Source organism: Caretta caretta, chromosome 17, assembly GCF_965140235.1.
Source record: "Caretta caretta isolate rCarCar2 chromosome 17, rCarCar1.hap1, whole genome shotgun sequence".
NCBI classification, from domain to species: Eukaryota; Metazoa; Chordata; order Testudines; family Cheloniidae; genus Caretta; species Caretta caretta.
Window position 1 is genome coordinate 12430351 of NC_134222.1, and position 27541 is coordinate 12457891.

Here is a 27541-nt window from a genome sequence, read left to right on the forward strand (position 1 = left end):
ATAGTACCTTACTGTATGGGGTCATCTCATTGAAATGAATGGTATTTCTTGTTAAACAAGGTACTACTCAACACAAATATGGGTGTCAGAAAGGCACAAAATAAAAATTCCTTTCCTATATGGCTGCTCAGATCAGTATAAATGTGGATTATCAGCCACTAATTTTGCCATCTGGGGAAGAGGGGGCAGCCTTGACATATGTACCGGAGAGTAAGCCAAGCCTTCATGTAAGGTTTGCATTCAGCAATTAAGGGTACTCATGTGTCTGAGGCAATTCCTCCCATTTTAAGCCCCATCTTGGGGCTAGGCTTCAACATGACCAGTTTAGCATGTGTTGAAGTCTACACTGCTTTTTAGCGGGTGTCAGCTAACACACTAACACCACATCTTGAAATCCTAGTCCAGGCGAGGCCTGGAATTCCTCTTCTGGCCCCCCTTCCCACAAACCAGATCATCAGCCCTGGGGCTGATTCTCGCCCACATTTACCTCCACTGATTTCAGTGCCCTGACACAACATACAGTGTAACGCAATGGAGTGTAATGCAATGTCATCAAGCCCTGTGTTGGGTAACAAGAAAAACCAGCCACGCTGGAAAGAAGATGGAGTCCACCCACTTGTTATTTGGCAAGTTCAAATCCTGTGACTTTTCCATTTAAGTTGCCTTAGAAAGAAAAAGAGTGGATATTTAAAAGGACCATGACATGTATGAAGAGGACTCCATGATTACAATAAAAAGGGTCCAAACCCTTTGAAACCAGGTTCTTTCTTTTCACATCTATATGTTCCTCCTGCCCCTCGCTCACCCCCCCCCCCCCGGATAAAAAAAGTCTTATATGCCCGTATAGGAAAATAAAGTTTAATTTCAACTTTGCAGCAATATAGGAAAAAGATGCCCTGACTGACATGAGAACTCCAGTAACAACTTCATTTCCTCTTCTTATGAAAATTCCCCGCAGCTCACTCCCGCACACAGAGTTGGGGAATGACTAAGTTAAGGCCCTTCCCAGAAACCTACATTTCAGAGCAAAGTTTTTAATTCAGTTAATTTAGACAGGAAAACTAAGAACTAGCCCTAGCATTCTAGTGCTACCAGATTTTACATCCCAGCTACAGCAGGATGAATAAAATGATTATTTTCAGCTCATGGGCAAATTTTGAAAAGTCATGAAAAATATTCTGGGTCACAGGAAAGGTTTTGTTTTGATTTTGTCCATTTGCAAACTTCCCAATTTTATTTGATTTTTTTAAATAAAAGAAAGGGAAGTTTGGAAAGGAAAAGTTGTTTCAAACTGAAAACTTGAAATGCTTCATTTTGAAAATGTTGAAATGAATCTGCTTCAAGTTTTGGTGTCACCAAATTGACTGGAAAGTCTCACCCAGCTCTCATCCTACCAGTCAAAAATGAGAGTTGTGAGTTAATACTCTCCAGCAAAAAGGTCCTTGGACCAGCTCCTGTGAAGTCACTGTGAGTTGAGGGCAATCAGCATCTCAGGGCAGGCACATTGGGCCAGATTTACAAAGGGATTTAGGCACCAAAAGATGCAGACAGGTACAAAGTGGGATTTACAAAAGCACCTGAGCAAGGTAAGTGCCAAACACCCATTGATTTCATTGAGTTTACGTATCTGTTTAGACAAGTGTTGATCAGATGCCCACAATCATAATATTTCTTGCTTGGGCTGGGATCTTCCTTAACAGATTGACAGATTTTGCTTGTTTGGTGACGTTCACCAGCCACAGAACCCCACAGATAATCTGCTTTGTCCTCACCCTGCAGTTATAGGGAGAGGGCCACCCAGGTTGCATTGGGCCCATGGCCACACTACAGACTCTTTAAGCCTAGGGTTGCCAATTCTGGTTGGACGTATTTCTGTAGGTTTGATCCCATGACATAACCTTTCATTAAAGATTCATCTTTAATTCCTGGAAACTCCAGGACAATCTTGGAGGGTTGGCAACCCTACCTGAGATGCCGAGTGTGTCCTTTGGAGAGGCCATGTGCAACTCTCACTGCAGTCAGTGGGGTCAAGGGTGCTCAGCACCTTAAAGGATCAGACCCTTAGACAATTAATTTAATTTATTATTAAAGTGTTTTCCCTTCAGGACATGCCTCTTGCTCCCACACCGGAGGTTTTTGTGGATAAATATTTTCCTTGTTTTTAAAGACAAAGCAATAATTAATTATTTTTTCCAGTTCTATAAAGAAAGTCAAAACAGCAACAACATTTAATATCTTACATACATTAACTCATTAGGGGCCAAATCCTGAAGCCCTTATTCAGGCTGATCTCCCAGGGCTGCAGGAGTTGGGCTCTTAAGCCTCACAACACCCCTGTGAGGTAGGTAAGTATCATTATCCTCATTGTGCAGCTGGGGAAACTGAGGCACAGAGCAGTGAAGTGATGTGGTCAAGGCCACATAGTGAGTCTGGGAGCAGAACTCAGGAGGTGCCTGGCAGCCAGCCCTGTGGCCATTCCACTAGACCATGTGGCCATGGCTTCCAGTAATTTAGTCTCCAAATACTAAATTAAAACCTTCCCCATGACACTGGCACAGAAGTATGGCCAGACACATCTGTAGCTGTCTGCCACCAGCTGCTTCAGAAAAATTGAGAGAAATCATAGTGCTATTCCAGTTATAAACCAGGTGCTACAAAACACTTTATACACAGAACCTTAAGTCAGACAAAACTGCTGTTGGAGCCCCTGGGCCCAGTCCTACAGGGATCCATGCTTAAGGATTTCAGGACTCAGTCCACAAATAGCTTTAAATTCACTCTCTGGTTATTGCTATGCTTTGATACAAGTTGGAAGCATGTTCCTACTTAAAAGCTGGTCTTTCCGGCCTTGTCTTCACCCCAGAATTAAAAAGAGTTAACTAGCGCTCTGCTGGTAGGCACTTAAAGGGTTAATCCAGGAGGTTTGACCACACCTGGAAGTCTTGCTGCCCATCTTGATCACTTCCACATTGTCTAAGAAAGTACTTGCCCTGTTGAAACCACACATACTTCTGAGTGCAACTTGCACCAACATGAAGCTGACCATGACTCAGCCTTGCCTGATGCCAAGTCATGGTCAGTCAGCCTGGTATTAGTCAACCCAACTCTTCACTGCGAGCATTTGGGAGTGATGACAAGGCCTCAGGGAACATTGCTGGCTCCGTACGTGGAAGGAATAGTTCTCACTGCACTGCTGAGCCCAGTCTAAATGAACCATTCCTGCATTAGCCTGCCAATGACAGCCGGGGACGCTTGGTGTGGCTACGGACTGGCGGACACTGGAGGACGTTAAGGAACTGCAGCAGGCCTCAGACTGTACGCGGCGTCCGATGCTAATGATTTCCAAATGCACACTAGTTACATGGAGGTTCGATTCATTTTTTTTAGCAGCACAGCCTCTCTTCCATTTAATAAAGTTAAGTAAAATCTTGAGCTACATCCCCATCTTGCACGCAGAGATCACAGGCATGACACGGACACAGCTCCTCAGACTGCTGTCTGGAAGCAGCACTCATGGCTCAGTCACGGCTGGAATGAGTTGATTTGCATTTGACCTGAAATTTAAACCTCAGAAGGTTGCATTCATCCTAACCCAGCATCCGAGGTGCTGATAAGGCTCTAGACAGGACGTGGGGCAAGGAGGAAACAGTACTAGGGTTCCTTTGGGTTTTCTGATAAATTCTTCACTGCTCACTTTCCAGCTGTGGCATTGGCCCAGGATGGGAACGTGTCCAAGCTGAACATGGGACGTCCCCAGGTATTGATGGCCAAAGTGATGCAGAGGATTCCAATAATGTTCATCACTATTCCAGATTTAGCCTGGAGGGGAAGATAAAAAAAACAAACAAACACACACACACCAGCACAAATGAGTCTCAGAAGACCTGAGCATAAACTCATGAGCATAAACACAATGAAGAAACTTGAAGGTGTTCTTAGACCCTTCATCCCTGCTTTACTTCATCCTAGTAAAGCAGAAAGAGAACCATTGTGCTGGCTGTTTGGTGTTCTTCCGTAAAGAACTGCCATGGAACACAGTGCAAACTCTTAGCTCTGTAATTAGTTTGGACTCTTGAAAAACTGTGAAACAAGATAGCATCCATTGTTGTATGCAACGTAGGTCCCAGGATATTAGAGAGACAAGGTGGGTGAGGTCATATCTTTTACTGATTAAAACAACTCAGAAACTTGTTTCTCTCTCACCAACAGGAGCTGGTCCAACAAAAGATATTACCTCACCCACCTTGTTGTCAAACAAGATGCATTTATTGGCTAACGGCCGGATTCTGCCACAATGAGGCCATGGCTACGCTACAGCTTAAGTTGACATGTTATGTTGCTCAGGGGTGTGAATTAGCCACCCTGGCTAAGTGACATAATTTATGCCGATTTCAGTGCTGATGTGGACAGTGCTATGTTAGCGGGCAAGCTTCTCCCACTGACATAGCGACGGTCACTTGCAGGGGCTGGAGGAATGAAGCCAATGGTAGAGCGGCTACACGAGCGAGCTTACAGTGGCGCAGCTGCATCGGTGCACATGGGTGGACTGCAGAGAGCCCCATTGACTTCAGTATGTCTCTGCATGGTGCAGCAGTTCGCCTGCACCCTATCAATTGCAGCAGTTCGCCTGCACCCTATCAATTGCAGGATCAATCTTACTCACGTTGGAGGAGGATGTTTTGCTATTGGCCACAATGGGCACAGGATCAGGCCCCTTGTGACGCTGATGCAAACCTATTGAAGGCAACGAGGTTGCAGTGAGCACAGTTTTACCCTGTACGTATAAAAGACGAAACAACAGACTGCAGAATCAGCAATTTTATCCTGCATGGCAATTACTTGGAGCGAAGCTCCACGGCTTTTTACATGCGGGTTCCTATTACAACGCGACCACAAAATGGGGCCGTAGCATTGAGGCTGAGGTTGTTTACACGTCTCTCTCGACAGCCAAGGGAACTTTGGAAATGCAGGACCATAAAACTAGGCGACATCCATGCTATTTACGGAAGAGGGTAATGGAAAGCTTAGGCAAATGACCAGGGAATCGTCGTCATCATCTTACCATGTCCAAAACCCGGAGGTGACCATAGGAAAACACTATCGCGTTTGGAGGTGTTGCCACAGGTAGCATGAAGGCAAAAGAGGCACTGAGAGTGCAAGGGATCATGATGTACAAGGGATTGACCTCGATTGATTGCGACTGGGGGAAAACAGACCAGACGTAGAGTTAGTGCTGTTCAGAAATAGAAGCCGGCAGAAAGCCTGTGAGATCCCACAGACACAGCAGGTCTGTTCATCCCCCCGTATGAGTCACTTCTGAACAGTATATTCATGATGCACTGGACTCCTCTCATAGCAAAGGACTGCTTCACTAAACAGAAAAGTCATTCTAACCAGACCTGCTTATTGCACACTGCACATTATCGATGTGGGTCAAGGCTCCCATCCTATTTCCAGAGAGAGGGACATGGGTTAATGGTTTGAATGCAAGACTAGATGATAGGAAATATTCAGGTCTAATCCTGGATCTCGCACAGGCTCTTGTGTCTTTGGGCAAGTCATTTGGCGTGGGATTTAAAGACGTGCTCAGCATTGGCCTAGCTCAGTTCCCATTGAAGGCAATGGGCTTTTCACCACTGACTTCAAGGGGGGTGGTTCTAGGCCAGCACTGATCTCTTCTGAAAATCCCACCCTGAAGGCCTGATTTTCAGACCTGCTGAGCACCCACCACTTAAGCTGGAGTCATGGGAGCTCTAGGTGCTCAGCACCTTTGAAAAATCAGGCCCTCCAGAACTCTGTCTCAGTTCCCTATCTGTAAAATGGGGATACCATTATAAAATGTAAAAACAAACACTTATTTACCTCACGGGGTATTTATGAGGTTTAGGGTAAAGGATTAGGGCTAAATTTTCTTGGTCTATGTTTTAACAGCACCTACCACAATGGGGCTCTAGTTCACGACTGGGGCTCCTAGGCACTACAAGAATAATAAATTTTGCCCTTAGTGGGGCACCCAATTCCCTATCCAATCCAAAGGCAACTGCACAGGCATATCCGAGGGCAGAATTTGGCTCCATAACGTTTTCAAAGCCCTTTGAAGGTGTTCTATCTATGTATCTGAGGTACTTATAGGGCCCTCATTAGCATAGTATCTGAGAGCCTCACAGTCATAGAATCTTAGGAATGTAGGGCTGGAAGGGACCTTTAAAGGTCTCAGCCCCCTGCACTGAGGTAGGACGAAGTAAACCTAGAACATCCCTGACAGGTGTTTGTCCATGTTCTTAAAACCCTCCTATGATGGAGGGTCCACAGCCTCCCTTGCAACCCTATTCCAGATCATAGCTACCCTGACAGTCAGAAAGTTTTCTCTACTATCTAACCTAAATCTCCCTCGCTGCAGATTAAGCCCATTACTTCTTGTCCTACCTTCAGTGAACATGGAGGACAATTGGTGACAGTTCACTTTATAACAGCCCTTAACATGTATTTATCCTCAACGACCTCCCTGTGAGGTTTGGAAAGAAGGTCGGAGGTCCAGACCTTCAGCTGGTATAATCTGTGTAACTTCACAGACTTCAGTGAAGCTGCTTTAATTTATGCCAGAAGAGGATCTGGTCCAAAGAGTGCCAAATTTCATTATTCCTTCACTATACACTGAATCGCACTCTATATGATTCTGAAAAGGCAGGTTTCACTTGTCCTGAAATTGCATTCAACTAAGTATCTCCATCGTCACCATTTAATATCTGTTGTATTTTAAAAAGCTGTTTATGCATTTGATGAATCATATTCCTCATGCTGGCTTTACATTCTTATTTTACTACTGTCCACCTCTTCTAAATAAAACATATACAATGCCTGTCCCAAGCCTGTAACCAGTGCAGGGTGAGCAGGGCAGCTGCCCAGGGTGCAAAGCTGTGGGAGTGGAGAAATGCCGGAAAAAAACCCAGGGGGGCACAGATATGCTTGCTCGCCCTGGACGCTGAAATTCCTAGTTATAGCTCTGCTCTGTCCTCTTGGATCTTCTAGGTATTCTCTCCAGTTTTGTATTTACAGAGCTGACAACACTGGATAGGTTCCATTAACTTCTACATTCCCACACACGGAATTTTTTCTCCTAAACGCGACTTGCTACATGGCTGCTTTATTTCACTTCACAATTCACTTTTGACTGCAGATGCAGATACTTGATGCTTTTTTTCCCCCTCTGCATGGTATAATTTGGGGTTCTGGTCAAATGTACATGGAGTTCTTTTGTTTGATCTCTACCAACACTTTGAGAGGGTTTGTCAGAGCGACACAGGGACTTGATTGTAATTACTAGGCTCACAGAGCAAGACTTTAAACATTATGCCTGTTTTGTGGGATTCTCCAGTCCCCAGAACTTGTGTGTCAATTTAAGTCACTGCCAGCTAAGCAGCCTGGGTCAGGATAATTTTACTTAAAAGAAAAGACTAAAACTCTTGACAAATAAAGACAAAGCTATCTATTTGCTGTGGTGCCAACTCTGCTCAAAAAAGGCTGTGACCATTTTTATTCCTCTCCTTGTGTGTCGTCTTAGAGTTTAAAAATATTCTGTTCTGCAGAAATGGCACAATGAACCCTATAAGGATGCTCTTGTCTTCAGTGCTCTAGCAAAAAAGAGACAGAGATGGCTGAAACATCCAAGGAAATGAATGAAGAGTGTTGGATTTTAACAAAGGAGAACAAAAATCTAGGCGAAAAAAAAAATCTAGAGCCCTGCAGGAAGACTGTCACAGCAGAGAAAAACAACATTTTACATGTACATGGCATTTGTAATCCCAAGAGATCCTAAAGTGTTTCACCAACTATATACAGTCGAGGTTCAAGGCCCCATTGCCCTACACCTTGGGTCATCATTTACACCTGTGCAAAGTGGGGGTAAAATGTTAAACTCAGAATAGTGGGGCTTTACACACATTTTATACTCACTTTGCACTGGGGTAAATGAGCATACAAGGTGCAAGGCAATGGAAAAACCAAGCCCTCAGTACTAAACGTGCCCCTCTCTAAGGCAGAAAAGCATTTATGCACATGCTTAAGTCTATCCCTATTGGCTTCAATGGCACTTAAGCCTATGCATACGGTTACATATTTCACATGTGCTTAATTTTAAGCTTGTGTTTAGGGTCTATTGACTTCAGTGATGCGCCCCTGAAAGAAAGACTAAAGAAGTGAAATGTTTTTGGTGGGGACTCCCGAGCGCATAGGGGGGATGCAAGATAGGACTTTTAACCTCCAAGCTGCTGGTTGAATACAGCTCGAGTGACCAAAAATCCTCACCAGCTGACTGGTGTTGGGTAAGCTATTTTAAATGAGTTGGTGGCTCAGTCCACTTTCCCGCGGACAAGTGCCCGCAACACAAACCACCATTGCAGTTGGCATTAACTGGCCTCCTGATAGGCAATCTCAGGAGAGGGGCCAAGGAGGCTGAATTACTTTCTCATTCCAAGAGTTGGACAATCAAGGTTGATGCACAGTGGCAGGGCAGTGCCAGGGAAGTTTGCAGTGCCGCTGCCTGTTTGATACCTATCCTGTGGATAAATAAAGGACTCCAGAGCTGCAAGTCTGGCCTTTTTTCCCCCAGCACTAGAGCCAGCTTTGCTATCTGATGGGTTGTTTGCTAGATGCTTTCTGGAGTAACCCTATTTGCATACAAAGTCCCTTGGCTTATGGCACTAAATGTGGTATTGTTCCATTTTTAAAGACTTTATCAATTTTTCCTGGATTTTTAAATCAATTTTCCAGATCAGCAGTGAGAAAACCCAATAAGAAAAAAAATCTTACCAAGGACGCAAAGACAGGTAGAAAAAGGGTGGCCGTAGCTACATTACTGGTGCATTCGGTGAAGACAGCAATAACAAGTGAAAGTATCACTGCAATGGCCCATGGTGGGACAGCATGCAATGGGGTCATCTGATCACCCAGCCATTTCGACAGACCAGAAGCCTGACAAAAATCAAGAGGAGCATTTCAGGAAGACACAGAACTCCAGGCCATCCATAGTAGCTCCTACTGCATGGAATGTATTGCCAAATCCAAATACACATATGAAAACACGCCATCGACATTAGTGGTTAGATCATTCAAGAGCAAACAAACCAGGTCATTTATAGAACAGGTATTGTGATCTTTCTTAAATAATAAAATAATAATAATAATAATGAAAGAGATTCCCTGCCAGTTGGAAATTAAGTCGGATTTATTCTCTCATATTCTGGTCAGAAAGTACTCACATTTTTGCCACATAGAAGTTCAATACTGAGTTATACCAGAGACCAAGGAAGCCACACAACTGCAAACATTTAATGAATTGCTCAGAGGAATCACTGAAAGAATTGCTAAGGCTTCTGAAGGCACTGAATTGATTGACTGTGTTTTCCTTCATGAATACTATCAGAGATTAACTCCAGTGGCTTACAAAGGTTTTCTGCTATGCAGTCCAAAACCACCATACTTTGGATCCTCCTGTTCCAATGCCTGGGCAATGTTCCAATCTAGGGCTTTGGTCTGGCCTATCATTTAAGGACAGCCCAGCCACAAAGTTTGGGATCAGTATGTGAACTTCCTCAAAGCTTGGCAGTTTGAGGATCTGGGGTTCTGATCAGACCCATCTCAACAGGGATGCGTGGAACAGGTTTCATGGAGTCAGGGTTCTTGCAAATCCTTGCCTATTTCTAGAGCGGAATTGAATGTTTTCTGAAGTTTGGAACATTGGATCAGAGCAGTGGCCCAGCGAGTCCTGTGTCCTCTCTCTGATGGCAGTCACTACCACACACTTCAAAGAAAGGGTCAAGAAACCCCCTTGTGCAGCGTTTCTCAAACTGGGGTCCGCGATAAGCACCGTCTGGCTGGAGCCTGCACCCCTCACCCCCTTCCGCACCCCAGCTCCAGCCCAGAGCACACACCCCCTCCCACATCAAAACTCCCTCCCAGAAAGCGCAGCCTGCACCCCATCCCGCACCCAAACTCCCTCCCAGAGCCCGCACCCTGCATCCCCTCATGCGCCCAAACTCCCTCCCAGAACACGCAGCCCGCACCCCTTCCCACACCCAAACTCCCTCCCAGTCAGAGCCCGCACCCCTCACTTCCTCCTGCACCCAAACTCCCACCCAGAACCCACACCCCTTCCTGCACCCAACCCCCTACCCCAGTCTGGTGAAAGTGAGAGAGAGTGGGGAAGAGCGAGCAATGGAGGGAGGGGGGATGGAGTGAGTGGGGGGGTGGGAAGAGGTGGGCAGGAGTGAGGCCTTGGGGCTGAGCAGGGGGCTTTGGGGTCCCCAGAAAAATGTAAATCAAAATGGGGGTCCTCAGGTTGCTAAAGTTTGAGAACCACTGCCCTAGTGGATGATTATGGAGTAACCTACCCCTAGAGAGAGAAAGGCTTCCTTAATCCCTTCAGTAAGTGTTTGGTTTATGCCCTGAAGTATGAAGATTTACATCCCTTCTAAACAAATCCAGAACAGCTCAAACTCTTAGATGCATTGCTGCACTTCTGTTGTCTGGCCAGGAGTAGAACTGGGGGTGACAATAGACAACAAGGAAGGCCGCTCTCCTGCTATTTGTGCTAAGGAAACCTCAAGGAAGATTTCCTATCAATATTGCAGATTCTGGAGGCTCAGGTGTTTTGGAGAAGCACTTGAACTCCTGGAGTTCAATCCCTGAGGCACACCCATCCTAACCAGAGAACAATTACGCTAATAAATAGAGAACGGGCTGAGCTGCTAAATGGTTCAAGTTACTGTCCAGATCAGTGCTTAATTTGTAATGAAAGAGATGCCCTCTCTCAAGCAATTTTGTTTGCATTCATAACTGACGCAGCAAGCCCAGTGGTGCTGGGGCTATGAAGTGCCAAGCCCAGAGGTGGCGGGGCTCAGCCCTGGCACAAATTAAGCATTGGTTCAGATGCCGCTTTGGTTTGGACCTGTTACTACTAACAAGGGACCAAAAAGCAGAGCAGAAAAGTCACCCTTAGACTCAATGGCGCCTAGAGGTGAGGACATACATCACTTCCATTGGCCAAGGCAAATCCTCCTCCTAGCAGCAGCACGATGTTCCAGGGCATCTTCCTCTGAACCACCTTCCAGCTTAGCAACGGGGCTGGGAAAAAGGGCTCTTTCATCACTAAAAAGATAAAAGCAGAGCAAAGAATGCTGTGAGAAGATGAAGACACCTACATTTTCCAAGGCTATCCACTCGGATGTGCACTTCCTACCACCCCAGTGCAAAGGAAGCGCTAAAACCCAATGACACACAGTGTATGCGATAGCCCAGGACAGGCATGCTAGTGAGAAAACTCCCCATTTCAGGTGAACAGTGATATACAAGGGTTATGGTCAAATGCCAGCAGTAACTAAGTGGGATTAGCTCCCAGGAACTGCACACACTAAGGGCTTATCTATACAAACACTTAGTTCGCAGCAAGCTGGAGTGTGAATCTGCCCTGCACTAGTCTTTTGCACACTCACTGTCCCCAGGCTCCATGCGGACACACACTGAAAGTTTCGCAGCGCACTCTGATCTACCCTGCTTTGAAACAGGAGTAGGACAGTGTATACTAGGGAACATTTAGCATGCAGCAGCAGGGTCTGCACAGGTAGCACATGGCAGGCTGGCCTAGGGTAGATTTACACCCCAGTCTGCAGTACGCTCATGGTTCCTGCGGACAAGCCCTAAGTCACAAAGCAGTGCTTCTTCTCGCGCCATCAGTGGGAGCTGAGGAATGGCTTCACAATCTCAGCACGGTGAGTTGTGATCTCACCACAGAATCACAAAGCTGGGCTCCAAGACAAGCATCAATATTGTCAATTTCTCCTTCCATTACCTTCTCTGTTCTGGTCAGGGCTAAAGCTGTTTTGACTACAGCAGTTGAATTTGGGTTTAGTGGCAGGAACTATGAACAGTAGTAGTGCAACAAAGAGAGCTACACTGGCATCAGTAACGTACCTAAAAGAAAAAGCAGAGGGCAGGTTAGCAGGATATGGTTCACCATTGTCTCAAGACATGGCACGCATCCAGCATGTGTACTGTTGTCTCAGTACATGGCATCCATCCAGCACACACCCATACCATTGTCCTAGTACATGGTAACCCGTAAGTCCTTTTTGCTTTTGTCTGTACAATCTCTCTAATCGGTCTTTAAGAATTTAGCAACATTTTGTACCCTGATATTGCAGATTCTGATATCCAGACTTGCAAAACCCCACATTTGTATCATCTTACTTAATATCACTTTGCAATTCCATCATGCCTTCCATTGAAAGATCTCAAAGTGTCTTCTCTACCACACTTCTGTTAAGTAGGGAAGTATTATCATCCTCCTAGTATCCAGGGGAAACTGAGGCACGGAATGCTAATTAACCTGCCAAAGGTCAAAGGTTGAATGAATGCCAGGACTAGAACCCTGCTTGGATTTAGGCCCTTTGAAAATATTTCCTTTGCAGACTAAGTGGCTAAGGAGCTGAAGTCCCATTTTCAAGAGTGACTTGGGCACTAACAAGTCTAAGGGAAGGTCTACACTGCGGGTTTAAGTCGACCTAAGTTATGCAACTCCAGCTACATGAATAATGTATCTGGAGTTGACATAGCTTAGGTCGACTTACTGCGGTATCTAGAGTATTGCAAGTTTCTCCCGTCGACTTACCTAATGCTTCTTTATCCAGGGGACTCCCAGAGTCGATGGGAGAGCAATCAGCGGTCGATTTAGCAAGTCTTCACTAGACCCATTAAATCGACGCCCGGTGGATCGATCGCCGCAGCATCGATCCATGGTAAGTATAGACAAGCCCTAAGTCTCACTAAAAGTCAATGGGATTTAGTGTGCATCCACACTGCAATCAGAGGTGTGACTGAAACACATGTTGTACATGAGTACTTTCTCAGGTAGCTAGGCTATGCCCAAGTCCAAGCTATTTTGGCTTCACTGCTATTGGTACCCAAGCTAGTTAGATTAAAGTTGGCTCACGTATATCTACCCATGGTGCAATCACACCTCCGATTACAGTGTAGACCTACCCTTAGGCATCTAAGCTGGGAGGTCCTAAATCACTTTTGAAAATGGATTTAGGCTCCAAAGTCACTTATGTACTTTTGAAAACTGTTATACCCTAGCAAATACCAAGTCCTCAAAACAACACCCAGGGCATAGATATTTAACATGTTTCTTTCATATTTCAAAGAAAAGAGTCTCACTTATGCATATATTTTCTTTAGTGTAGTTGGTGCATTTTTAACAAACAATAATAAACAAATCATCATCATCATAAACATCAGCTCACAAGTGAGACTGGTGCATGTAAGATGAGTAAAGACACTTTGACAGGCAGCCAAATGAATTCAAACACTGCAGCACAGGTGGGGTGTGGCAAGAAATGGTCTTAATTATGTTTCCCTTTAAAACTAGGGTGCAAGGTTAGGAGCATAGGAGGAAGATGGAGAAGCCTTTCAAATCTCTGAGTCAATTTCCTTGTGGGTGCCGGATAGATTTCCTTTGCACATGACATTTACTGCATATTAAAATGATGTTCAATCTGATCTTAACTCATAAAATTGAAGGGCTAATAGAAATGAATAAACAAATTGGATTGAGACACAAACAGCATGAATTCCCCTCACATTGGCTGTGCCAGTCTTAGGCTGTGGCCCGCTTGCTAGGTGTGCCTCTTCAGAGCAGAGATTGTTAATTATCCGGTGGTTTGGTGCTATGCAACAAACGAGAACTAGAAATCAGACCCATCAAACAACTTCCATGTGTGACTTGAGACAGGATCTGAATTAAATGCCCCTAAGGATCAAACGGGAGTAGAGCCATATACAGTATAACTAAGTCAGCCAAAACACTGCAGGATTCAAACTTACTCTTCATCTTTATTGAAGAGGAAGGTGGCCCAGCCAGGAATGAAGCCTGGGTCTCTGCTAAACCACAGGAGAATCAGTAGAATGAAGAGCATGAGGACATTGAATTCAGCAAAGGAGATGGAGCCTAGTTTCCGGTGCTCTGCCTTGAGCACATTAAAAGCAGCTCTCTCTTTGTCAGTTCTTTCCATCCCGCAGCCCCACATTTCCCTAAAACTTAAAAAAAAAAAAAAAAAAAAAAAAAGTTGTAAATATTTGCTTGCAAGAGAAAATTACTAGTGAATCCACTTTGACACTCGCCATGTAGGGTGCAGAACCATGTTACCTATTGCCTAGAATGGCTACAGCTGCAGTGTGCTATAAAGTGAACCCCTGTCTTATCCTTTGCACATAGCTGCCACTGGTTACCATCTCTTGCTGAGATGTGTGGTCTGGGGCCCAGGCCCTGCACTGGGAGTCAGGAGAGCTAGATTTTTTCTTGGCTCTGCCACAGATCTACTGTGTGACCTTGGGCAAATCACTTCACCTCTCTTTGCCTCTGTTTTCCCTCCCCTAGTTAGATTATAAACTCTTTGGGGTAGAGACTGTCTCTCACTAAGTGAGTGTACAGTGCCTGGCACAATGGGGCCTCAATCTCAGTTGTGGACTCTAGGTTCTACTAGAAAATAAACACTAATTACAAATGTGGTTGTAACAAGCACAGTTCAATCTCACCACAGACGGTTGTACATATGTGAAGTTTCTACTAAGATACAATGTTATGTGACATATGTCATTCCTTGTCTATACAGTACTGTGCTTCCAGATTGTAGACCTAGGCATCACGTAATCTCAGGAACATATACCTGATGATAAAAAGACAAACCAAGAGGGCCAGATTCACAGCGGATTTACACCTGCTGAGGATCTGGCCCATAACATTATATTTTTATACTTACTTGAACCCCATGAATGAAAACTGGAGCCAAAACCAAGATAACATCAACATCAGAAGCATATTTGGAAATGCAAATCCAAACCAGGAAGCAAAATTCAAGACATCACCATTTTCAGGGAACAGTCTGAAGAGAGAAAACAATGGTTTCTGTACCCAGGTCAAATCGTTTGAGTATATTCTCCCGTCTATATGCGCTAATTGGACTAATATAAGAGCCTCCGGGCTCATCCATCACTCACCCATAAGGGCCTCATCCAAAGCCAACTGAAGTCAGTGGAGAGACTCTCATGGACTTCAGACTGTAAATGCCATGACTGAAATTTCCACTGTTCTTTATTGAATGTTTTACATTAATTGCACACAGCAGCCCACGTTGCTATTTTTCATAATTCATAGAGCTTAAGGCTACAAGGGACCATTAGATCATCTAGTCTGAATACATGCATATCACAGCTCATTGCATTTCATCCAGCTACCCATTTATTGAGCCCAAATAACTTGTGTTTGACTATTTTGGACCCGTATGACATAAACCCAGTTTAAAGACCCACAGGTGCCCTATCAAAAACCTTGGGCAATATTCTGCTTGCAACAAATCTGCTCAACCACCTATGCTTTCAGCATTCCCTTCTCCTAACTCTTTAGAACTAAGGGGATCTTCAAGAAGACAGGAATTTAAAGCATGATCCTGCTTCTGTTGAAACCAACAACAAAACTTCCATTCACTTTGATGGGACCTAGGTTTGGCTCTTAGTTTCTAAAGAGTTAGGACACATTTTTAAAAACAGTCTCTAACTTTGTGCCTGGAATTTTGCATTCAGAGTCAGTAATGGATGAGACTCTATTGTAAATATCAGTTGCACATTTTCTACTGGTTCCATTTGGGCCAGATGGATTTTTGAAACCTAGTGGTCTACTGACTGCTGGGGCTACTGGTTCTCCAGCAGAAATCAGCTGAGAGACCTGGGTGCAGGAATTGCGAGCTCAGCTTTACAATGCAGTGGGGACACTTCAAGCACAGGCCTGTAAACACCTCGTCCACAAGCCCGGGTCCCACAGACCTGGGTTTACAATGCAGTGTAGACTTAAACCCAGTGGGCTACAATGACAGACTGGGAAACTTTGATTTAGATATCAAACGACTCACTTGTGCCTGAGCAGAAGATGATTAGGCAAAGCACATGACATACACACAGATAACTCTTAGAACCAACATCAGCAGCCACCAACTAAGACTTTCAGTTGTGCTGGTCAAAAAGCGGAGTGAGACCATTTAAGAGGCTGAAGGAGAAATGGTAAGAACAACTTACTGATTCATCTGGCCTTTCAAAACCAGGTTTGGCCCCGTTCCGGTGAGCGTTGCAGTTCCTCCAATACTAGCAGCATAGCACACACATAGTGTCATCCCCTTACTGATGCGTTTCCTCACTTCCCGATCACCAAGAGCTTTGGGTTCATCAGGAACGTGGCCATTACCTATGACTGGAAATAACAAATATGAACTTGCCTTTCGTAAAACAGTGGCGACACAAAACTCAGAACAGGGGCAATGTTCTTGGTGCTGCAATTTGTCTATGCCTCTTATTTTAATTAATGCCAAGCTATGTTGATTATAGCCTCATATCATTTTATAATAATGCTCATGGCAAAGAGAAGGGAGGATGGTCCTGTGGCTATGGCACTGAATTGGGACTCTGGAGATTAGGGTTCGATTCCTGGCTCTGCCACAGACTTTGTGAGACCTTAGGAAAGTTGTTTTGCCTCTCTGGGTATGTCTACACTGCATGATAAGCCTGGGCTCCGACTCAGGTTTGAGCCCAAACGCCCCTTCCGTCTACACACAAATCAATCTGACTCGGGTCGGCAAGTGCTCAAGACCCAGGTCCTAGGACCCTGCTAGTGGGGGTAGGTTAAAGGCCAAGTTCCACTGTGACGCTGGTCCAAGACCTGCCATTCTACAGTGTGGACACAGGTCAAGCCGCAGACCCAAGTCAAAAGGTCTGTGTAGTGGAGAATGGATGCGTTAGTGTGGCTGTGCGACCTGGGTCCAGCAATTGTAAACCTATGTTTACAATGCAGAGTGGACCCTCAAGCATGGGCTTGGAAACTCTGAGTCCACAAGCCCGGGTCACACAGACCTGGGTTTACAATACAGTGTAGACATACCCTCTGTGCCTCAGTTTCCTGCTCTGTATAATGAGGGTAACAACACTTCCCTACCATAGAGAGGAGTTGTGAGGTGAATTCATTAATATCTGGGAGCTGCTCAGATATTACAGTGATGGTGCTATTCACATACCAGGGCAGAAACCCACAACTAACATTGGAGGCTTCCAATAGATCCAGAGAAAACATAGGATCCAATTCAGTCTTGGTAGAACCGCTAAGATCAATGGAGTTGTGTCTGCTTACATCAGGCCTGTATTTGCTCTAGTAATATTGTGTCCATCCTGTTGCTTCTTGTGGATGAGGACCTAATCTGGAAACACACATTATGTTGTTGGACTGTGTGAAATCACCATGGAAACTGAGACCAGTTGACCCCACTTTTTTTTTTTTATTAAGCACCCATATTAATAGTGTATCACTGAATACAAAAATAAAATCTATTGCCATTACAACAGCTCTGAAGTTAGAAATGGGTAGCATTATTACAAAGCACCAAGTGAAATCTGTGTAGGCATTTATATGTCCTGCGTCACCACAGTATCTGAGCACCTCACAATCATTCATGGATTTTATCCTCCCAACTCCCCTGGGAGGCAGGGAAGTACTAACCCCATTTTGCAGATGAGAAACTGAGGCACAGGGGAGATAAAGTGATTTATCCAAAGTCGGACAGAATCTGGGGCTGATTCACTTTCTGATTAATTAAATTCAGGTTTCTTGAGTCCCAATCTACTGCCATACCCCCTAAAGTAGACTGTCCTTCCTCCCCTGAAAAGCACTTTAGGTCTTCATCCTATAATGAGCTCTGCATAGGTGATCCTCTGTGCCTGCGAAGACATTAGGACTCAGTAAGGGTGCAGGGTTCTGCCTATGCAGAAAAAAAAATCCTGCCTATTGCAGGATCAGGGTCTCAAATTCCCAAAATACAAAGAAAGAGATGGTCAAATGTGGAGAGGCAAAGAATCCCCATGAGGGGGGAGAATACATTTCATGGGGGTGCAAGTACCAGCTCAGCTTCACTGAGAAGCTGCAGCTCCTGTTCGATCAACGCTGGACCAGTTTCTCATTATTTAATCATTTCCCCCGTAACTTGCTTCATAAAGAAACGGCCACTGATCAAGGACAAAACAAAAAGAGAGTGGATAAAGTTTTCAGATGTACCTCAATGACTTGATAGCCTAAATCCCCTTGACTCTCAATGACACTTAGGTTCCTCAGTGCCAAAATCCCTTTTGAAAATGGGACTTCGGCTCCTAAGTCATTTAGGTGCTTTTGAAAATGTTATCCATTGGTTGTAATTGTCAGAGGCACTGAACACCCACTGAGGTTGAAGGGGTGTTTGGCACAGTTGAAAATTAAGCCCCAGGTGTCGAGAGCTGAGCACCCAAAGCTGGGAGGCACCCAGAACTGGGGGCCATTTTTGAAAATTTGGGCCTTAATGTATTTAATGGGTTTCTTTCTGGATACCGCTCCTGGCTTTCCTAGGGCCTGGGCCAAAGCCCAGTGACATCGGTATGAGACTTTTCATTGTGTCAGCAGGCTCTGAATCAGGCTTTTATACAGCAATTGAAACAGACTCTGATTAAGCCCGCTCGGAGGCCCCTTACCCTGCACCGACGTCAGGCTCATAACGTTCTTCTCCTCCAGCTCGATCGCTGAATTCACTTGCCCGTTAGGCTGGTCCGTAATCGTCCGGTCTTGCTCTGTGCTGTTCATCTGATCCAAAACAGCCTGGACGATAGGGACCATCATGGCAGTAGTGGCTGTGTTGCTTATCCACATGGACAAGAAGGCGGTGACTCCCATAAAGCCCAGCATCAGGCTGCACGTGGAGAAACAGAAGGAAGGAAAGAAAAATAACCATGAAAGCTTTTCTGGGCTTTTCAGCCAGCGCAATCTACTTCCATGCAACCCTGTATAGCAGGCCCCACTCTGGCATGTACTACCTGTTCCAGAAAAGGAAACCATTGCCCAATTTTTGGCTGGTGCAGCTGCATTGCTTTCATTGGACTCACTCCAGCAGAGTAGTTAGCCCCACGCAGATCCCTGTGAGAAACTCCATTGTCATGTAAGCCCTAGCGAGAAGCACTTATTTAGCCAGCGTAAAAGCAGCCATTTCACAATAGCGAACCACAAGCAAGGTTGCCTTTCTCTCTTCTGATTACTGTTGGAAATCTGGAAAATTGCACTCTCTGATATTGTGAGCTCGACTTGGGAGGTGGATCCTGGCTAACATGGAACAGCTGTGGTGTCGGCTGCTCCCTCACTAACGTCAGCACCAGGGTAAATAAGACATAGAACGGGCGCCACTTACATCTTCCACTCGGCTAATAATTGGCTGGAGCAGGGTGTGGGTTTTTGGCATTCATGAAAATGGCGACAGGGATCTTGGCATCATGGATATGCTGATTAAATACGGGGGCCAAATCCTGGTGTCTTGAGCACAGGGGATTTGCGCTGACGATCTCTGCCGGTGTCATGGGGAATAAAACCATCCCCGCAACCCCCCGGACTGAGCAGCATCACCACAGTCACTTTATAGCCACTATTACTGCCCATGGCTGTAGCAGCAGCTGTTACCCCTGCACTCCTCCTATGCTGTGCTGGTCCCACTGGGCATGTCCTTGCCCCTTCTGGGGCTTATGCATTTGCCCTCTGCTCGCTCTGTGCAGACGAAGAAGGAGCTTCCCTGGAAGGCAGCTCCCCAGCTTACAGGCTGAGCTCAGTCCCCCTGGGTGATCTCTCCATTGCCTGCCTCCCACGCACAACAATTCTGTGGGACTTAAGAGCCATGGGGGGTGGGAGGTGGGCAGGATCTGAGCCTTAACAGGATATCAGGGCATTCAGCCTCACACTTACAAGCTCTGTTCTAGAGCCCTTCACAACCTGAACCCTCTGGGACCGGACCACCAGTGTCGGATCTGGGGCAGGGCAGGTGGGAAAACTCCTGGACCCGCTCAGGCTTGGGTCAGCTCTTCTCCTCCTGCCTGTGGGGCTGGCATGGTGGTGGCTGCGCGGCCTGCTCCTCTCAGCTGCCACAGGAGTGGAGGAGTCCAGCACCACTTACTCAGGTGGCAGCCGGCAGGAGCAGGGCATGCAGTCGCCAGTGCATGCAGCTACCACCCTGCTGACCCATGGCGGCACTGCCTCAGGTTTGTGGGAAGGGTCAGGTCAGGTCGGAAAATGACTTAGCCCCCTCAAGGTGGGTTTGGGTGGGCTTGGGTCTGGTTCAGGCCCAGGTTGGGCCTACAGGAGACCTCTAGTCTATTGCTTGTGGTGGTTTTACTCTGGCTCCCCACAGAGTCAAACTCAAACAGGAACCGAACGTCCAATCCAAGGGCACCGTGTCCCCAAATGGGAAACGCGAACACCTAGCATTAGGAGCTTCACTGGGCACTTGAAACCCACACTGACCAAGGCACTAAGGGCCTGAGCAGATACTATAGTGATGAGTGTAATAAAAGAACCTGTACAGATTAGGGTAGAACAGAACCATGCTCCCATTAATTCAACAGAAAGACTCCCATTGACTTCAATGGAAGCTGAATGATGAGCGTCTTCCTTTGCAGCCATCCTGGGCTTTCAAACATTGCATCATTCCTGCGGTCATACACAACCTCTGGAAGCCCGTCCTAGAGCAAGTGAAACAACTGAGGCTTTTGTCGCCTTCATTCTGCGTGACTCAGTTCTCACACTCTCCCCCTCGTCTCCTGGCATCTGAAGACGCTTCTGCTAAGCTTTGTTGCTCCAGATAACAGACAGATAGAAAGGCAGGTGTAACATGGCCTCTTACAGTGGGGGCTTCACTCCGACGATCAGCAGGACCCTCAGTGCAATGCGTTTGTGCAAATTCCAGTGTTCCACGGCTACTGCCACAACCAGCCCCCCAACAAACAGCATGTTGGTGTCCTTCAAGTACTGCATACACACCTGCAATGAGAGGAACTGCCTATCAGTGTCTGATTCACAAGTGGGTGCCTGGATTTGTCAACAGCCAAGGTATTCTGGCCCTTTTTCCACTCCCACTGATTTCAGTGGGAGCAGGAGCAAACCCTGTACATTTTCTCAATTCCATTCGTCTATTTAGATGCTGAGCTGCTTTGGGCAGGGGCTGTCTCTTATCTGGTTTGCACAGTGCCTACTGCAAAGGGGCCTCTGATGGTTGGGGCCACTAGATGCTAATGAAATATAAATAACTGCTCACATGTACTATAAGAAGTATAGTAGCTTTAAGTATTGCACGTATGCTGTCTGATTCTCAGAGATGTTAAAGCCCAGAAGGTCACTCAGTACCTCTAAAAATCAGCCCCATAATCCTACCCCAACAGGTCACCAGCAAGGCCTGAACCCGGCACTTTCAGAAGCAAAACACAGACTTCCACCACTCCAGCTCGAGTAGTATGCCCATTTGCTGGCAAAAGTAGTAGGCTGTTATCCTCTATGACAATCAGCTACTAAAGGAGGACACAGCACACTCTTTGGCAGCATGTTACATACATCCCCTGCTAAAAGTATCTTGTCTCAAGCATCTAAGATCTCCCAAAGTATGAGTCCCTGATCGGGAGTCACTTTTGAAATGATCCCTTGGCTTTTCAGAAGTCTGAACTCAGGAGTTTCAGCACCAAAGCACAGATCTCTACCACTGAAAGAATAACTCCATGGGTGGCAGCAGTAGTAGGTTATTCTCCTATGTTTGGACCAGCTACTACAGAAGGACACAATCCACACCATGTAGTTGGTTTTGTATCTTTTTGTAGAATTTCACCATCAAGTTTGTTTGCCGAGTATTGAGGTTGGCATGTGAAAGAGCTTTAGGGGATGGATGTTAAGTTGGGAGAGTCCAATATGTGTCCAGCAGCACACCTATTTCACTATGAAAGGCAACAATTCCTTACAAAATGCAGTAGAGCTTGTTCTAAAAAGACAGTGTCTCCAGGGGATAGAGCACTGAGTCCCAGCCCAGGAGGCCTGGGTTCTGGTCTAGGCTCTGCCAGGAACTGCCTGTGTTACCTTGGGCAAGTCACTTCACCTCTCTGTGCTTCTGTTTCCCCATCCATCTTGTGTGTTTAGACTGGAAGCCCCTCAGATATAGGACTACCACTTACCATGTGTTTACACAGCACCTGGCACAATGGTTCCCCAAATTTGGTGGGTGCCTTCAGGTGCTATTGTAATATAAATAATAATTTGAAGAAAGCAATCAGACTTACGTTGTACATTTCATCTCAAAGGATCCCAAAGCACTTTACAAACTATATACAGAGGAATCCCTTCACTCACCACAAAGTGCAGCCACCTCTAGGGTAGAACACAGTGGTCATTTAACAGCACACAGCAACACCACATGACCATTAAGAGTAGGAAGTGAAAAAGAATCCTATGTCCAATATATACAGATGAGGGGATGTTAATAGCTAGAACAACAAGGCAGGTGAGGTAATATCTTTTATTGGACCAACTTCTGTCAGTGAGAGAGACAAGCATTCAAGCCACATGTCTGGCTGGCAAGCTTGTCTCTCTCACCAGCAGAAGCTGGTCCAATAAAAGATATTACTTCACCCACCTTGTATCTCTAGTATCCTGGGACCGAGACAGCTACATTGCATACGATTGCTAGAATGTCGTTTTAAAAACTTGCTTCCAGGATTTGACTCACTCCAGCTCAAATCTTCTCAATAAAACCAGCACGGAGATGAAACCTATCCAGATCCTGACCTGCATCAGAACTTAGGGGCAGCAGTGTAACCCACACAAGGTGATATTATCAGTGCTACCTTCATGATGAAAAGCAACTCAGCCAATGTGATAGGCACAGAAACATTGGTGCATTGGAGTATGCTGGTCTAAGCTGGTCTGGGCCCCTGAAGTTTATGAGTAAACCTAGGCTGACCTAGAATCAATCCTTACCTTTTTAGACTCCAGGATTCCAAACATCGGAAATAATATAGCAGGCAGGAGAGCTGTGACAGCCAATGGGATGACCTCTGTGCACCAGTACACAGCCATAAGGATGATGACATAGCCACACTTGGCCTCCTATAATACAAGCAAACAAGGGTTTAAGCGACAGGAAATCAAGTGAGTAGCCGAATGCAGAGGGTCTCCCAGTAGATCCCAGGATATAAATGGCAGCGCTCTAATCAAGTGGTCTCTTAGGGGAGGGAAAAGAGCTTTTTAATAGGAGTGTTGTTTTCTTCTCCAAGAAAATAGTCTTAGACACCCAGCTGGTACAATCTGCTAAATTGTAAAGGCAAAAATGTACTCAATCGAAGTTTTGCCACAGACTTCAATGGGGCCAGGATTTCACTCCTGAAGTGAATTTTGGGCTTGATCCTGAGTGGTGCCAAATACCTGCAATTCCCCATTGGATTTAATTGGCTCCAGGCCATCTCCACAAGAAGCCAAATCCTGAAAGAGACATTTGATCTTTACAGCTCAATCAGTTATTCAGAAACTAGCTTAAGTGAACATTCACATCACATCCTAAAGCCTGGCCTGAAAAACAATGCATGGGCAAAGCTAGGGGCATTTTAAATGCACAAGGACTGCAGGCCAAAGCTGAGCGGGTGGAAAAACCAGAATTTCCATAGAAATGCAAACATATGGCTAACTTAAATGTTCAGCTGTCATACTGGCATTTGATTCAAGCAGGAGCTTCCATGCCTACGGGCCAAGATGTGTAGAAGCGATTCATGATTTTGGATGTCTCTGTTTTCAGGTGCTCATCTTAAGACACTTAAAAGGGGCCTGATTTTCACAGGACCGACGCTGCCTTTCTGAACATAAGGCCTCCTTAAGTTGTCTCAGGTTGGACGCCTGACAATTGAGATACCAAAAATCGCTAGTAGTCCCTTGAAAAATCTTTCATCTGACTGAAGGTCATTATATTATAGGTATTAAATTATTTCTCTGAAATGATAATGTTTTCTTAACATGGGGGTTGTCTGGATTAGAAATCTCTGAACATGTCCAGTTAAACTGTTGTTGAGACATTTTTATAGCCTAGTGATGCTAGAGTTTGTAAATTCAATTTTCTTATGAGAAGTAAGTATTCATAAACTGACTGTAAACATTATTTTGGTTCAGGTGTAAATGCTCCATAGTTCACAATTTGCTTGTGTTTATAATAACAGTTTGTAGGGTCTTAAGGATTTTTTTGGGGGGGAGGGGAGGGGAGAGCAAAACAGGCAGGAAGTTGATATTCACAAATGTGCTATAAGATGTTTTTATAAGCAGGCATGTGTTGCTTATTTTTGCTGAGAAGCTCTTTATATGAGCAGAAAATGTTATTTACAAGCAATTGGAAATGTTTATCAACTTAGAAGGAGGTTATTTACTGAGTATGCTCTGTAAAGAACAATTCTGCATAGGCTACAGTACAGGAGAGATATCAAGGGAAGAGACTTAATTAGGGTTTCTAGGACTTTATAATGTGATTCTAGGTTTTGCAGCAGTAGCTAAGTGTTAGAATTTATCACATGTGATTGCATTTGGCCACTGTGTGAAAAACAGAAACAGCTGTGAGGGTCTGAAAGAAAATATTACTCTTGAACAAATTTCACAATAGAAGCACTAGAATGTGGAGTAAATAATTTACTTAAAGTTCAAAAAGACAACAATGCTTATAAATTAACTCTTATAGACACAGCCAATTCAAGCACAGTCCGGTTTAGAAAACTGAAAAGCAAGCGCTAAGGTTAGAAAAATATAGTCATGATTACCACTAACAACTGTAGAATGTTGGTTTTGTTTCTTTGAACAGGGACAGAAAACATAACAATCTGTCCTCTTGGAGGGCAGTTGTGAAAGTGATCATTGATGAATTCTAGTAAACTGTTATGCAATCCTGTAAGCTCCTGTTAAGATGACATGTTTCAGAGGAATACAAATACCTGAATACAAAATACCTCACTAGACACTCATTAAACCTGTCATTAAATTATAAATTTTATAATTACAAACTTCTTTATTGAAGTCTGTATTGCTACTCTTGCACACCACAGCCCTATCACAAGCTTTGGCATTGATCCTACAATATTTACCATCTATCTAGAGCTTTTAATCTTTAAACCACATCAGTGAAGTCCCCCCCCAACCCCAACTCATAGGAATTTCTCTTCCACTGGATTCAGAGTAGCAGCCATGTAGTCTGTATCTGCTAAAAGAAAAGGAGGACGTGTGGCACCTTAGAGACTAACAAATTTATTTGAGCATAAGCTTTCGTGAGCTACAGCTCACTTGCATCCGATGGAGTGAGCTGTAGCTCACGAAAGCTTATGCTCAAATAAATTTGTTAGTCTCTAAGGTGCCACACGTCCTCCTTTTCCTCCACTGGAGTCTCTCAAGCTGACCAAAAGGCAGGGCTGTTATTAGACAGGTAAACCAGAAGGGGTGGCATTTTTTGTTGACAAACATGCCTGATGTTTTTCTGAAGTTTAAAATATGTCGAGCAATGTAGGTCAATCAAAAATGAATAGTTGTCACATTATAATTAGACCAGACCCTAAAAGCTATGCCAGACTCTAATATTTGCTGCAAACATGGGTTTCAGATTTTACCAAAAAGACAAAAAAGATAAAAGCCACTAGCACGATTCCACTGAAATCAAGTTACACCAGGGTACACAGCGGTGAATCATCGGGCACAATGTTTTACTTCTCACAAGTTAATAATAATGGTGTGCACCTACATAGCTTTTCATGCGAGGATCTCAAAGCGCTTTACAAATATCAAACCTCATAACATGCCTGTGTCATGCCCGTTTCACAGATGGGAAAACTGAGGCACAGAGGCGTCAACACAGCAAGTCAGCGGTAAAGCCAGGTCTAACCACGAGAGGAGGCGGATGCTTCTGACAAAAACCAGCATACATGGGCCAAAACCTGAAACAATGTCTTTGTGGATCAAAAACTTGGTATCAAAGTTGTAAGACAACAAAGGTAAAAATGGCACGTTTCATGTTTGAGTCTGTGGGTGAGCCAGATCCTGGCACTGCAGGGTTTCTTATAACCAGTTTGTGTCTGCATTCATTCTACTTCAGAGGCTCTTTTTGTAACATTTACTGCCTAGACTGAGCTATAGCCTGGGACATAAATACCATTTTTGTTTGTTTGAGGGCTACCCTGCAAGTGATCCTAATCTAGTCCTTAAAACTTTACATTTACTAACCTGATCACCCAAAGAGGAATTACATTTCAGGAAGTAAAAGGTGAAAAAACAACACCTCTAATCTTTCCCCCCACCATTTGAACTGTTTGAGTCAACTGATTGGATTTATTTAAACAAACCCTTCTCCGGATTTCTCGGCAGAAATCCATCCGTTGTCCTTCCAGTGAATGAAAGGTTGCAGTGACACAGGGACTGGGAGATAACTTGGGAGCTGGCATGCCCTCAGTGAGGACACCCCCGGCCAGATGGCTAGAAGTCCCAGCTGGTGGTGGAAGGGATGCAGCTTGTTCCTCTGGATTGATGCTGGGCGCTTGTGAAAACGTGGCCCCAACCGGGCTGTGGTCCTGGCTCGGTCTGAAGTCCCTGCCAGCCCTGCGGGCATGGGCAAGGAGCAGCAACAGGGGGAGCCCCCATAGCGCTAGCGAGCTGAAATGGGGGGGGGGCAAGCAGGAGATGTTCAGCCCTAGACTCCAGCATCCCCTTGGGCATCGCTGGTGCAATTAACAAAGGGGGAGGGGGGTCCCTCTCCCGGAGAAATCTGGGCTTTGCTAGCAGCGAAAAGTGATCTGTGCATTGAACCACATCCCCCCCCCCGGGCTGGCCGGTCCCGAGGCGGCAGCTCCTAGCGATCCGGACCCCCCCAGCCGCTTACCTTGGTGGGGACGAGCAGGGGCAGCGCCAGCAGCAGCAGCGGCGTGCAGAAGAGGACGGCGAAGGACTTGAACCTCAGCAGGGGTCTCAGGCACGGCGGGGCCATGGTCCGGCGGGGGGGGGGTCCGAGCCCAGCGCAGCGGCAGGCGGCGGCGGCGGAGGGCAGCCAGCGAGTGAGAGGGACCTGGCTGCAGAGGGTGGTTTAAATACACCGGCCGGGCCGCCCCCCCCCCCCCCCGCCGGACTGCGCCGCGGCGACCTCAGTGCCGGCGGCCGCTGCCACCAGAGGGAGCCCCCCGCTGCCCCACGTCCAGCCCCCCCCCCCAACGTGAGCCAGTCACCCTCCCTCTACCCCCCCACCACTCACAGCCCCCCCGCTGCCCCACGTCCAGCCCCCCCCAACGTGAGCCAGTCACCCTCCCTCTACCCCCCCACCACTCACAGCCCCCCCGCTGCCCCACGTCCAGCCCCCCCCAACGTGAGCCAGTCACCCTCCCTCTACCCCCCCACCACTCACAGCCCCCCCGCTGCCCCACGTCCAGCCCCCCCCAACGTGAGCCAGTCACCCTCCCTCTACCCCCCCCACTCACAGCCCCCCCGCTGCCCCACGTCCAGCCCCCCACGTGAGCCAGACAGCCTCCCTCTACCCCCCCAGCCACTCACAGCCCCCTCGCTGCCCCACGTCCAGCCCCCCCCAACGTGAACCAGACAGCCTCCCTCTACCCCCCCCCGCTGCCCCAT

General features: G+C 46.0%; 1 protein-coding gene across 2 annotated transcripts; it reads right to left on the reverse strand.

Annotated features, from left to right (window-relative positions):
- Positions 1–844: 844 nt before the first annotated feature.
- Positions 845–27053, reverse strand: SLC13A5 (solute carrier family 13 member 5). Of its 2 annotated transcripts, XM_048824243.2 has the most exons (12): positions 26802–27053; positions 22889–23017; positions 20775–20911; positions 18589–18803; positions 16123–16294; positions 14814–14936; positions 13879–14091; positions 11846–11967; positions 11027–11145; positions 8809–8970; positions 5063–5200; positions 845–3819 (listed from the first exon to the last, which is right to left on the reverse strand). In XM_048824243.2, exons 1-12 carry the CDS (start codon positions 26904–26906, stop codon positions 3691–3693), a joined length of 1764 nt encoding a protein of 587 aa, XP_048680200.1. In that variant the 5' UTR covers positions 26907–27053; the 3' UTR covers positions 845–3690. The 2 variants fall into 2 exon arrangements, with proteins under 2 accessions (XP_048680200.1, XP_048680201.1); XM_048824244.1 differs by lacking the exon at positions 20775–20911 and having other exon boundaries at positions 26802–26891.
- Between the last annotated feature and the right edge of the window lie 488 nt (positions 27054–27541).

Bases quoted from the DNA above. Each gene is read 5' to 3' on its own strand.
- SLC13A5 (XM_048824243.2), bottom strand. From the start codon at position 26,906: ATGGCCCCGCCGTGCCTGAGACCCCTGCTGAGGTTCAAGTCCTTCGCC. The intron at 18,804-20,774 runs GTAAGAGGCCAT...CTCCACGTGCAG, and splicing joins GTCGGAGTGAAGCCCCCACT to CCTGATGCTGGGCTTTATGG. The intron at 3,820-5,062 runs GTAAGATGATGA...CTTCCCCTCCAG, and splicing joins ACCTCCGGGTTTTGGACATG to GCTAAATCTGGAATAGTGAT.